General features: G+C 38.8%; 1 protein-coding gene across 2 annotated transcripts in view; it reads right to left on the reverse strand.

Moving 5' to 3' along the window:
- The window catches only part of PHTF2 (putative homeodomain transcription factor 2), a 111,467-nt gene that overhangs the window by 65,232 nt on the left and 31,948 nt on the right, over window positions 1-14,287 (reverse strand). For both annotated transcript variants that reach the window (XM_075208724.1, XM_075208723.1), the window contains exon 2: window positions 5,605-5,675. In XM_075208724.1, the coding sequence (XP_075064825.1) occupies window positions 5,605-5,649 (45 nt within the window). In that variant the 5' untranslated portion in view covers window positions 5,650-5,675. The remainder of the gene's footprint in view (window positions 1-5,604; window positions 5,676-14,287) is intronic.

Below are 14,287 nucleotides of genomic sequence, written 5' to 3' on the forward strand. Positions count from 1 at the left end.
GGTGAAGGGTAGAGGCTACAGGTAGGCCTGGGAATTATCTCACCTCTTCCAGTAGAAAAAAAAAGGGAGGTAGCCTCTCAGCAGCGGAAGCACTGGGAACTAGGCAATGGTATATTGAGGTCGGAACGGGAGTAGGCTCTACATTTGTATCCGGTGTTTGATCGTGTTCAAGGGCCAAATTAAGAAGCCAGATAGCAGCACACCCGAAAGGAGTTGATAGATCCACATCCTATTGTGTCAGCAGAGTAAAGGTGGATGGTCAGGAAGGTAGGGCAGGAGGACTAGGCCAAAGCCGCGGCCTAAGTCTGCAGTGGCAAACTGGAACGGGATCAGGAGCAGAAAACTTGCCTAAAGATAGGCAGAGCGGCTAGTCAGCGGAGTTGGGTGGATAGCTGAGCAGGGCCTGGTATTCCAGATGATTTAGGAGCCCAGTTGATCGTAGATACTGAGCTCCATTGGAATGTTACATCATTATGTCTATTCCTAAATTGGACCATGTAATTTGAGGAAATACAGTATTAGAGCTTATAGCAGTAATAAATACAAACATGCTTACAAGTCACTACCTACAAAAACATAAAGAGGGAGTCTTCTGCTTAAGTGGAGATATTCAATTAAATAAAAGGACTACAGTTTGGGCCAATTATTTTATATAGTGCACAGAACTTCAAAGTGACTTCATCAAATACCCTTACACACTAAACCAGAGGGTTAAATTATTCCTTACAATGCATAAGCGATAGCAATATCTTAATTACCATTACACACAAAAAAACAAAAATAAAAGGCAGTTATGCCTCCAAAATAAAGATTTTTCCTAAACAAGGGAGGGGGAATCAACCAGAGAGTCACTGCGATCCAATATGTGTGTTGGCTCCATACCTAGGGTATTCCATCTATCTCCACAGGAAGCAGCATCAAGCTTGTCTGAATCTTTGTGGAAATTAACAAAAACAAATTTGTTGACTCTTCAGATGGGTTTGTGAAGCAGAGAGACAAGGGAGTCAAAGTGTAGTCTTGTATTAAGAGACTTTACTTCCTTCCAAAACCTGGACATTCCTCGGCATTTCTAAGCGCAGATGTCTAATGGTGAGGGTTCCAAATCTTTCTCCCTTACTAGTACATAACAGGTTAGGCTTTGATAGGTGGGAAGAAGCAGTATGAGAAGCTTACACATTTTAACAGTTTTATTATGTTGTTACCCTACATTAGGAACAGTTGAGCTGCATGAATTAAACCCAGCCATAGACTGGGTTTATAGGGAATGTATATGGAAATATATAGTCAGGTCCATAAATATTGGGACATCGACAATTCTCATATTTTGGGCTCTATACACCACCACAATGGATATGAAATGAAACAAACAAGATGTGCTTTAACTGCAGACTTTAAGCTTTAATTTGAGGGTATTTACATCCAAATAAGGTGAACGGTGTAGGAATTACAACAGTTTCTATATGTGCCACCCACTTTTTAAAGGTAAGGTAAGCGCTTTCCGTGATTCCAAGCCGGCGGTGGAGAGGGAACTTCTTCCTACTTGTGGCCAAAGTGGTCTCGGCAGGGACATTTGGAAATCTTGTATCACAGATAAGCCAGCATATATTTTATTCAATGTACGGGCATTTTATTGTCTTATTGGAATTGGCCATGTTATCACTTTATTAAATCTGATGATCTTTTATAAAAGAGATGCACTTGTCTTGGACGCACTACACTATCCTGTTGCTATTTCCCTTTGAGTCCAAGTGTGGAATTTGCACAGAGAGAAGATCTGGGGGTAAATGTACCTAGCTGAGAGTTTTTCAGAGGATTTGAAAAATGGAGACGTTGCCTATAGCAACCAATCAGATTCTAGCTGTCATTTTTTAGAATGTACTACATAAATGACAAGTTAACCCGTGCATGATACTCATGCATTCTAGTCAAATCAAGCTACTTAAGGTCTTAAAAGGGTTCTCATCATGCATTTGGGCCTAGCCCAGGCCTCCTCAGGGGAAGAGCGTTACTTCCCGACGCAAGCGCCCTTTTTAATGTGTGTTCATGAGGTAAAATTACCTCACGAAAATGAGTTTGACCCCTCAACTCGTAAATTTAGCCTTTACTACCCCTCCCACGGGGGGAAGGGGGGATGATGGAAGTTAACTGACTTCACTATTCTAATTTTTTTGTCAAATAATGTCAGTATACCAAATTTCAGGTCAATTGGATGAGCCCTTTCTGAGAAAATAGTTTTTTCCACACACACACACACACACACTCTAACACACGCCGCTAGGCTTTTACTTTTATATATTAGATAATGCTAAGAATTTAGTAGGTCAGTGTATAACTCCACCCAGCAGGTGGCGCTGCAGCTTGTTTTGTTTTTTTCCCCACACACAGACTAACACACGCCGCTAGGCTTTTATATTATAGATAGCTAGAATCTGATTGGTTTTTCAAACCCGCTGGAAAACTCTCAGCTTGATACATTTACCCCCTGGACTCCAATGGAATAATAAACAGATAAGCAATCTATCACTTATTTTTTTGTTTGTATGTAATTTAATGGAATTATGATTATGCACTAGTAATTACTTATCTTTATGCAAGTGTTCTTGACTGATTATGCTAGTCCTGATAAAGAAAGGCATCACAAGAAATGATTTGTCCACTGAAATAATTGTAATCAAAAATGATTATGATCAAAAATGTATTAAAACAATCATCCAATATCAATAAACAGTTAATGAAGATAAAATAAACCATGCTACCTTGTGCCGAGTTGACATTGCAACACTCAGCATTAAAATAAGGGATATTTTAGACATTAGCGATCATTCACTGTATTCAATACAACCTTGCAACCCTCTTTTTTTTTTTTTTTTATAAACTCTTTATTTTCAACAGGAGTTCACTGCTGAACAAGGGTAATATAATGAATCACAGTAAATGGAAAAAAAACAATAGCTTAAATTTAGTACCGCAAACAAAATATGTTCCTTTTATAATATTCAAAAATAAGGACCTCGTCAGTAAACCTGAAGGGATACTGAGGGACTATCTAGAATGGACCAATTTTTTACTATCTAGAAACATGTTGTTGGGAGTTTTCTTATATTATTATCTATTATATATCTTATAAAAGGAAAAGGGGAGAGAAAGAGTAAGGGAGAAAGAGAAGGTTTAGGGAAGAAAGGAGAGGAAAAAGGAGGAGGAGGTTACAGGGGTAAAAAGTAGAAGGGAGGACCCGATATGACCACAGAGGGAGATGAGACCAGCACAACAGCCCCTTGAAGACACACAGAGCCCACAGATATATCCTCAGATGTCTGACATCCAACTCCGCAGGACCTCTCAATTACACAAATACCATTAAAAAGGAGCAAGAAAAATGTATAAACACTTAAAATATTAGCAAATGTTGCGATTTACTGAGTAGCAGGCAATGGGGCCTCATGGAAAGAATACCAAGGGTCCCAAACTTTGTGGAAGTGTGGGATTTTGTCATGGAGAAAACTAGCGATATACTGCATTGAGGCAATATACCAGACCCGAGAGACCACGGGCTGAAGACCCGGGGCGGCGGGGAGACCTCCAATCCCTAGCTATATGCAGACGTGTCGCAGCACAGATATGTTGCACCAACTTATCACTATGGTTAGTGAGGGATTTGACAGGGGAGCATAATAGCATAGCCAGTGGGTCTAGTGACACTTCAGCCCTCTTTTTTATATGCAACTTGCATTGCTACCATGGTTTCCTAGTTCCCTGCTAGCTATCTTCCATGGGTGAGATTACCACTTGCTATCCAAAGGTTGTAGTCTCTGAATGTGCATACACTACTCATTTGTAACAAGGACAAAGGAAAATATGTAAATCTGGTCTACATTTGCATCATGTCATGTATACAGACCATTTTTTTTCTTCTATTTTCAATTAGACATATATAGAGGCACTACACTTTTCACATGGGTAAAAAGTGTCAATTTTTTGACATTATGTCTTATGTATGACATTCTGTATAGCGAGGCTGTGGTTGGCCCCGACGAGTCCCACGGTTAAAAATTGGAAAGCACTGGTCAATACCACCATAAGGCACGAGAGATTTGTTTATACTAGCAGACAGGCCCTGAAGGAATTTGAGAATATCTGGTACAGATGGTTAGAGTCTCCATTCTATCCTATGTCATCTAGTACAGATGCTCTATCTACTTAAATGTATGGCTACCGCAGTTCTTATAATAAGTATCTGAGTCCATGTAATAAACCCTGCATGTGTAACATACTTATGTATAAGCATTTACGATGTATGATCCTGAATGAATATAGCACATTTATTACTATTATGCTTTAATGTAATCTTGTAAATTCCATCATTTAATTCTGATATGTATGCGATTGTTTTTCTTTTCTTTTTGTTGTTTAGTATGTTTATATCTTAAAAAATTTCAATAAAAATACTGGATTTAAAAAAAAAAAAGTGTCAATTTCATTCTATTACAGCTGACACCAAAGTTTAGGGTTTACACAAGTGGCAATTTTTAGGACTTATTCGGTGTATTCAAAATAAATTGGCACGTGGATAAGCTACTAAATATATTATATATTATATTATAATCCATCCAGATCCCCTTCGTTCCCTGACGAAAATGCAGTTGCTGGTGACCGCACTTTTGAAGACCCATAGGATACAGCTGCTCAGCTTGACTTACAAATGGTTAGATCCTTCCAAACTTGCCTCCCACGAGTGAGGCTAGTTTGCATAGAGCTCTAGTTTTTCAACAATCAGGCCAACTAAGGTGGCAACCTTTATTTTGCACAATTTAGTGACCAGTCATCTGAAAAAAAGCTCATCTATAAAACAAAAAAAAACAAAAAAACTGACTAATGTGATTTGGCATCGCTATTTCACAATTTATCACTTGTATGAGCATAAAGAACTGACAATAACCATTTGGCAAACTTTACACAAATCTTGCTCAATGGAAACTCCACAGGTGCTACGCTGCTTCTGATTCTCTTAATACAAGATATATACGTAATCAGAAATTAGATCAATATGCAAATCCAATTGGAAATATTTTGTTCAATAATTGAATATCCTACAGACATCCAACCCACGAAAAGCACTTTAAAATTATGAAAAGTATTTGTTGTTGTACCGCTACATAAATGTACACTACTCCATAAACTATGGTTATGCGTTTTAAAAAAAAAAGCAACACCACCAATAATTTCTTTACATGCCACACTGCTTTGTGCGTGAATGAGCTATATAGAGCAAATATTTTCACCATGGAAAGTATGTGCTCATCCTCCTCACTGAAAGCTACACATATTCAGTACATACTGTGCTAACAGGTGAGTCTCTGATTACAGTACACAGACGCATGTAAAACAATGCATTATTTTATAGCTCACATAATAACAGCTTAACATGGAAAATGAAAAGGTGAATTATGACCCAGTTGCTAGTCCCATGCAGCAAGAACACAAAATTGGAGACTTCAGTTACTATACATCACTGCTTAGGCACCAATGTAAAGTCTGTGTATAAAATGTATTTACGTATACAAACAAAACTACACAAAAATGGAAACATAAAAATAAAAACCTTACCTTTTTCTGGTACCAAACTATTGCATCTGTCACTTTGGACGCCATTTATTCTACACATTTGACATTTTAGGCTGCAACGAGAAAGAAAAACACTTACATCCACTCTATTCTGATCAACTGCTCTGGTGATGTATGTATAAATAGTTCAGTAAGCCGCACACCAATGGGCGTGTGCAGGTACTTATATTACACCCTTCCTCATTACTATTTTACAAATGTGTTTCCAAGCTTGTTGCAACATGCTAATTATATAAAGGTCTTAAAAAGATTCAGACACTACATACATACATATTTGGAAAGCACAGTTGATTTTTCTTAAAAAGGTATACCCCCAAAAATATGTTATATTACATAACAGGTCAAACAACGAATATAAAAGATACATTTAAAAAAATGTGAAAATGATATGCAATTAAAAAAGAAACAGAAGCAGAGAGCACAAACACGCTGTAGCAACTTTAAGTGACAGAATAGAACATGTAACTGAAATACAAATTTGCCTTTTTAAGCAAAGTCCCAATACCTAGCAAAAGAACATAATTGGGTAATAGCTGGGCAATACAGTGCTTCAGAATGTTAGTGTTGATGCTCAGACTGGCACAAGTCAAACTACTTTTGGGATAATTCTTTAATAACCAACTACATCTAAAAACACAAATTACCTTTTATATAGCAGTAACAACCACTTAAACTTATATCAGAACTGAAAATATTTTAGATAAAGCAGTCATCATGGTGAAAAGTTTGTGGCTATATATAGCCCAATGAAGGCGAGATGTTCTTGCTGTTTATTAAAATATAAAGCATATTTCTTACTAATATACAATATATATAACCAATACACATACATACAAATACATGTAACCAGGTTCTAAAACAACATTTAGCATACTAACCCCTCAGTGGTTCAGTCACACACAGCAAATACTATGCCATATTTTCATCACACTTGGGGGTAAAGGGCCTGTTGCATGTTGTAATGAAAATGCAATGAAAGAAGGTGTTTCAGGACACAACACATACTTGCCGACTATTGTTTTTCTAAACTTAAACTCCATGTGGAAAGAGTGGGTGGAGCGGTGACACGATTCGTGCCATCACTGACCTACCCCTATCAGAGTGGTGGCACTGCTGAGGGGCCACTGCTAAACTGGGCACACACACTCAACAGCTCTTAGGTTTGATATCGCATTAGCGTCAGTTGTACTTTAATCCGCCACTGGAAAAATAGCATATGTAGACACAAAGACAAGCATCTCAAGTTCAGGCAGGCAATGTATGAAAACTTTTAAAATATATAGTTATAAATTTTAGAACATTGCTTTTCAGACAAGAGATTGAAAGATTTTAGTTTTTTTAGCCATTTAAAGCTATGCAACAAACCATCTCCCGATTAGTAAAAACAGGAAACAAACCATGTCATACAAAGATAATTACTGGTTATACAAAGTTTTTTTTTTTTTTTTTTTAAAATCTCATCTAGTTAATCCCCTATGTAAAATTTAAAACTAAAATGTAACCATTTTTTCATACATGGTAGAACATATATATTAGAATGCTGACAACAAATGCTGCAATCTAATTTGGCCACATAAATAAAGGCTGGACACAGGATGAAAAGGGTCACAGCAGTGGACATATATCTAACTCAACATGAACGCTCTCCTGCTCATCTCGAATTTAGACCAGACAGTCATTTTTCAAGAAAACATTTTGGCCAAAAGAAACATGCAACACAGTTTGTACCATATCACTGCTAATTTACCCTAAACAAGGTATTATAAATATCACCCAGTGTTTCCAGTCATCCTATGCCTGCAGACAAAATTTAATATGATCATGAACTAAAAGAATTTTCCATTTTCTAGATCAAAATTTTGTCTGAATGATCCTGACCAGACAACACTAATGAGGTTGTCTATTGCCATATCTTCCAGGGTACCGTTTCAGTGCCCAAGATAAGAGGAGGGCATAACATTAATTGACCATCTGCCTGTAGACTGCATATCTATATTTGCTGTGTGGCCTGTAGTGGGCAAAAAGGACCATGGCCCAGGGCCGGGCAGTAGCCTTTTAATTCCTTTGCTGCCACCCGTGCTACTGCGGGCTCTGCTCCCCGCTTCCATCATCAACCACATGTCTGGTCAGCAAGCAGCTTAATGATAATTAATTTGAACCATGATGTTCCCTTACTCTGAGTAGGAAGTGCAGAGTGGTGCCTGCCCCTCAAATTATTTCTATAGTGTCCACAAGTTTCTAGTTAAGCTCTGTTTTTACCTGCCCTATTCGGTCAGTCAACCATATCGGCTGGTATGTTTGTAGCAATCGTAAAGCCAGAAAACATGGCTTTAGACTACTGTGACCTGATAGCTGGAGCTATGCAAGCTGGAAGTTATACAAGTAATATAGGGAAGGGCTAGAAGCTGGAAAACATCTTAAAATAAAGAAAATAAAAAATAAACCTACAAGTTCTCCAACATAAAAAAAATATTAATAACAGAATATGCCAAGTGCAGATCTTTGAAATACAGACCTGATAGCGAAGAAAGATTTTCCTACACACTGCAGACATCAGATCAGTAATCCTTTTGAAGAACACTGCAGACACCAATCTTCAACCCAAAATTGTTGATATCCAGAGTAACAGAAAAATCAGGATTTTTATTAATCTCTGTGAATGTCATGAATCACTCAGTAACATAAAGGAAGTTGTATTTTAGGCTTAGTAGCACTTGTATTCTATGAGGTATGTCTGCACTTGCACATTTCTCCACCATGACAATTGTTTTGTAGGCAAGTACAAAACACAATAACAAAACCAGACACACACACCAACGCTCCCCATATGTTCCAGAACAGACCTACTCCCCAAAAAATACATAGACCAAATCAGACAGAAAAAAATTGGTTAATGAGAGTGTCACCTAAGACACTTGGGGCATGCACACAGCTCATTTTGTAGAAAAACAGGATTAGCAGCATCATTGTTGTACATTGTGGACACATGCCAGAGTTCAACTGACTTAAGAACATAAGTTCCGGAACAGCACGAGAGGATACAACATGCGAACATGCGCTAATTGCACAAGCCTGACAATGGTAGTCAGCAACAGAAGACAGACATTGGAATATGAAGTAGTACTTACCCTTGTCCAATAGATTGTAAGCTTGCGAGCAGGGCCTTCTTACCTCTACGAATGTATGTATTATCTAGTATTGTTTTATTGCTGTTTGTTCCCAATTGAAAATCGCTACGGAACCTGCTCGCTCTATATAAATGTTGATGATGATGATGAATCATATAGTATAAAGCAACGTCAAAATAACAAGCCTGAAACATCCAAAATAGGAATGTAGAATCTTCTTATTTAGTTTGTCTGACACCTTGATTAATTGTAATGTGTTTAAAGAGAGATGTATCAATTTCAGAATTCTATCAAGATATTCTATGTGCAATGAATTTTGAAACATTGAAAACATACAACATTTTCCTTGCCAGTTTAAACACTTCACATGGCGGAGACACAGGTCATAAAAGATTGAAGGCAACTGAACTCGATCTATTTATATGCCTAGAGCAGCCATCTTCCACATCACGATCTCTTCGACACATTACAGGGAGGTCATCATCATCATTTATTTATATAGCGCCACCATATTCCGTAGCACTTTACAATTGGGGACAAACATAGTAAACTAATAAACAAACTGGGTAAAACAGACAAAGAGGTGAGAAGGCCCTGCTCGCAAGCTTACAATCTATGGGACAATGGGAGTTTGACACATGAGGCTAAGGCTAAGTCTACATTTTGGATTTCGGCCCAGCCAGGCTGCAAAGGTAAAAGTGACTCATAAGCTAAATGATCCTGTCACACAACAATGTTGGTCAGGGGGTAGTTGTCTTGTGTGAAATTGTGTAACAGGTGGTAATAGGGTGATGTAGTGAGGTTAAGAGGGTGGTTGAGGAATATTATAAGCTTGTCTGAAGAGGTAGGTTTTCAGAGAACGCTTGAAAGTTTGTAGAGCAGAGGAGAGTCTTATTGTGCGAGGGAGAGAATTCCATAGAGTGGGTGCAGTCCAAAAAAGTCCTGTAACCGGGAATGGGAGGATGTAATGAGGGTAGATGAGAGACACAGATCTTGTGCAGAACGGAGTTGCCGAGTTGGGAGATATTTTGAGACGAGAGGAGATGTATGTTGGTGCAGCTCTGTTGATCGCCTTGTAGGTTAGTAAAAGTATTTTATATTGGATTCAGTAGAAAACAGGCAACCAGTGTAGAGACAGAGGTCTCAGAGTGCAAGCAATGCATCGGGGATGAAAGGAGTAAAGGACATGCAGTCCTCCCTCCATGAGAAAGAGCTACTTTATTCCTGATTACTTCATTAAAACAAGGCAAGGAATTTTTAGGCAGGCCCATTATGCACAAAAGGCGGACTGATGGAATTGTGTTCTGTCTGTTCCAGCATATTATACCTAAGCTACTGAATTATCTGGTCATCCAGCAGTCATGTTAAACTGTCAGATTTGTATGTCATAGTTTGCAACATTTGATCATCTTACATTTAAATACCTGCTATAGCCTAAAAATTGATTAAGCAGCTTCCACTTCTGTATTTGTCTGAGAGGCATGTTTGTATCAGTAGCTGAGAGGGGGTACTGGCGCTTGTGACTGGATCACTATTAAATAACTTTTGGTAAAAATTTATTTAAAGCAAATAGCGCAGGGCACTTATTTATGTAATTGCGCGTGCACTTATTTTGATATTGTGTGGGTATATTGTGAGATAGGAAATTGTTATCTCCGAGACCAGGGTAGAAAAGGTGTTTTTTCTGTTTAACCTTGCTATAGGATATGCCTATTTCTGATGCATATATCTGATACAATGAGCCTGTGTTTACCAAGCCTCTTGTGTATTGTGATGTGGGAAACTAGCTTGTTTTTTTTTTTTGTTGTTCTGTGTGAATATGTATTCTGATCGGTCTGATGAAAGGTCACATGTTAATTAGATCTTTTGACGTATGAAGGTCCAACATTGGAGGCAGGAACTTTTAATTAAGACTGGCTCCTGGTTTCTCTGCACTTGAAAACCAGGGGGTACATGTATCAAGCCGAGAGTTTTCCGGCGGGTTTGAAAAACCAATCAGATTGTAGCTATCATTTATTTAGTACATTCTACAAAATGATAGCTAGAATCTGATTGGTTGCTATAGGCAATATCTCCACTTTTCAAACCAGCCGGAAAACTTTCAGCTTGATACATTTACCCCCAGGTGTAGGACATCACAGCGTTTCTAGAATTTCATAGATAAGCGTAAATATTGTTAGCCTTGAAGTGCATGTAAATCTATGTTTTGGGAAGCAGGGTACTTCCTGATTCTAAAAATAGACTATTTCTGAACTATATAAAAGATGAGCTGTGTGAGCATGTAAGTGTTCTTCTGATTTCAACATCTGACTTGATCACATTGGTATCTTCCACCAGTGTGTGTTAGCAAATAAACCATCTTTCTTCAAAGACCTTCTTGGAAACATCTTCAATATCATTGTATTCCTGTTATCTACAGATTAGACCCTAAATCTAATCCGTTCTCTGGCTGTCTCTGAGGTTTTGGACCCAAGCGTTTCCAGTACCGCTGCTCTGCCTCTACCCAGCAGCCCTGGTCAATGTGATTGGCCAGGGGGGGATCCATTCACAGCAACCCGGATCCATAGTAAGAAGTCCGGAGTTACCAGCCCAGGTACAACAGCAACAAGATACACTAGCAGCGTCAGTGACCCAGAAGGAACGTGGTTCTAAGTGCCATAGAAGGAGCTCAGTGGTGGCAGCAGGCCCCTCCCACTCGGCAGGAGGGGCGTATTTGTAATAACGAAAGGGGACAGTGGCAAAGTAGGCCCAGCCGGTTCCCAGCAACGACAGACAGGGTGGCATAGGTGGTCCATCCTGTCACAGCGCTGAATTGCTGTTTGGAGGCTTCTGGGGTACCTCTTTGGCAAGTTAGCTCTCAATTTATAAAAACACATATGTATGGCCCAAATATATAGGACTCTCACTGTTTAGAGTTAGGACCACCCTATTAGCAAAAGCGCCTTGGAGTGACGGGTGGCTTTAACATACATTTGCAAATGTGTGCAACGAAGACTTTTGCATTTTTATCTACAGTAGAAATGGGAGGTCTTTTGCTGGCTATAGCAGTGTGCTAGGGAACATTTTGTGTGTTGTTCCTTTTAGGATAACCCCACCCTTTCAAGCACCTACTGAAGCCTATAAATTGATTGAGCAGCTTCCACTTCTGTATAAATACCTGCTATGTTATTAGGTATTTCTTATTAAATGTATTGTTTTAACTTATTACTTAGATTAAGACAAAAATGTGGTACTATTGAAGTTTAGAATTGAAGTGTATCAGGTTGTCCAACATTGTTCTAAACTAAAGCTTAGTGACTGGATCACTTGTAAATAAAATTTACTAAAACTTTTACCTTATTTAAAGGAAATATCGCAGGGAGCTTATTTATATGTACTTATTTTTTATATTGTGTGTATGTTGGTAAAGGAAATATCTTTATAACTGAAATCAGGGGATGAACTTTGTTTTTTTTTTTGTTTTAACTTTGCTAGAGGAAACGCATTATTTCAGGGGTATATACCTGATGAAATAAGTATTTGTTAAGGAAGTCTCTTGTGTATTTTGGTAGGGAAATGACTTGTTAGGGGTTTTGTAACTTTCCTTTGGGAATGTGTATTCTGCAGCTGTATGAAGAAAGCACCCATGTTAATCTCATGTTAATTAGTCCTTTTGATGTGAGAGGGTCCAGCACCTGAAGGCACAGGAAGTTTTAGACTTGCTGTTCGATTTTCTGTGTCTAAAAAAAATGCAGGAAATCACAGCAAGTTTTAGGATATCACAGATAAGTGTAAATATTGTTAGCTTTGCATTGCATGTAAATCCATGCTTTGGAAAACACACTGCATCCTAATCCAAAAAATAGCTCAGGGGGCTGGCTTACCCTGTGAGGCTGTGTCCAAAAACTGTATAAAAATCACTGTTATGTATTGCAAATTGTTCTTCCTGACTCATCTGACCTGCTCCCTGGTACCTTCAACCAGGGTGAGCAAACAAACATCACTTGCTTCAAACACCTGTGTGACTGGATTACAAATAACTTCTGGTATGAATTTATTTGGGGAAATAGTGCAGCGCGCTTATTTATATAATTGCATATGCACTTATTTTTTATATTGTATATAACGCATCTTTCCTGTTTTAACCTTACTAAAGGATAGGTCTTGTTTCTGATGTATATATCTGATACAATAGGCCTTTTTGGATGGAGGTCTTGTGTGTATTGGGATGTGCTTTGTATGAAATGTCATTGTGTGGGATTTGTAAGGTTGATAGTGGAAACCTCCAATTAGGCATATGTGCAAGGGAGTCCGATAGCAGGAATTGCTAACGAAGTTTTGTGAGGAAGTGCCATGCCTAGGGTCGTTAGTGCGTGGCCTTTTGTCTAAAGTGAATTTTATAGATGAGCGCAAATTTTGTTAGCTTTGCGATGCATGTAAATCCATGTTTGTGTAAATAGGGTACATCCTGATGCTAAAAATAGCCTCTGTCTGAACTGTATAAAAGGCACTAGCTTGTATTTGAAACTTGTTCTTCTGATTTTCATCTGACCTGATCACACTGGTACCTTCCACCAGTGTGAGAGCAAATAAACACCTTGCTTCAAGACCTGCTTGACAACATCTTCAGTATTGCTGTATTCCTGCGATCTACAGATTAGACCCAAACTCTAATCCGTTCTCCAGCTGTTTCTGAGGTTTGGACCCAAGCTCTCCAGTACCACCGCTCTGCCTGCTACCCATGCAGCCCCGGTCAGTGTGATAGGCCATCCACAGCTTCCTTGATCCGTAGTAAGAGGTTAGGAGTACCAGGTACACCAGCAACGAGAAACCCGGTTCTGGATGCTGGTAAGGAGCCCAGTGGTGACAGCTTGTGTAAGCCCCTCCTACTGCAGCAAGAGGGCGCATTTGGGATAACGAAAGGGAACGGTGGCAAAGTAAGCCCAGCCGATTCCCAGCAACAACAGACAGGGTGGCATAGGCAGTCCATACAGTCACAGTGAAATATTACATTATAAGGACTTGATCCAAAATGTTAGCATAATATTTTCCTGACAGATATGAATGCTAGTTCACTATAAGTAAAATAATTTAAGTCTGCGTTACTAACTTAAGTTGTCCACTTTTCCCTCACAGCTTAACACAGCCCCAGTTTTCATCCAGGGCTGAGAGAAACCATGAAACACTCGGTAATCTACTGCATGGTGCAGCCCCAGGGCTCTGGGAAAGAGTAGGAGTAGATTAGGAACAGTATGCAGTGGTAATGCAGCACTAAATAACTATGTTTAGCAAGACTTCACACAGCTGCAGTAAAAAAATTATAATTACATGACAATCTCCTAATTACATACACACACAGTCGTTGTATATACAAAACAAAAAGGCATACCATAGTTACATAGAACTGTTGCTCTTAAACTAAGATGTGACTCAATTTTAAGAGAATGCCTTCAGTTCAGCCAGGGCCAGGTTTGGGTGCTATGCAAGTGTGACAGGATGGACCGCATAGGTCATCCTGTCTGCTGTTGCTGGGAACTGGCTGGGCTTACTTTGCCACC

This window comes from Mixophyes fleayi, chromosome 4, assembly GCF_038048845.1.
Source record: "Mixophyes fleayi isolate aMixFle1 chromosome 4, aMixFle1.hap1, whole genome shotgun sequence".
NCBI classification, from domain to species: Eukaryota; Metazoa; Chordata; class Amphibia; order Anura; family Limnodynastidae; genus Mixophyes; species Mixophyes fleayi.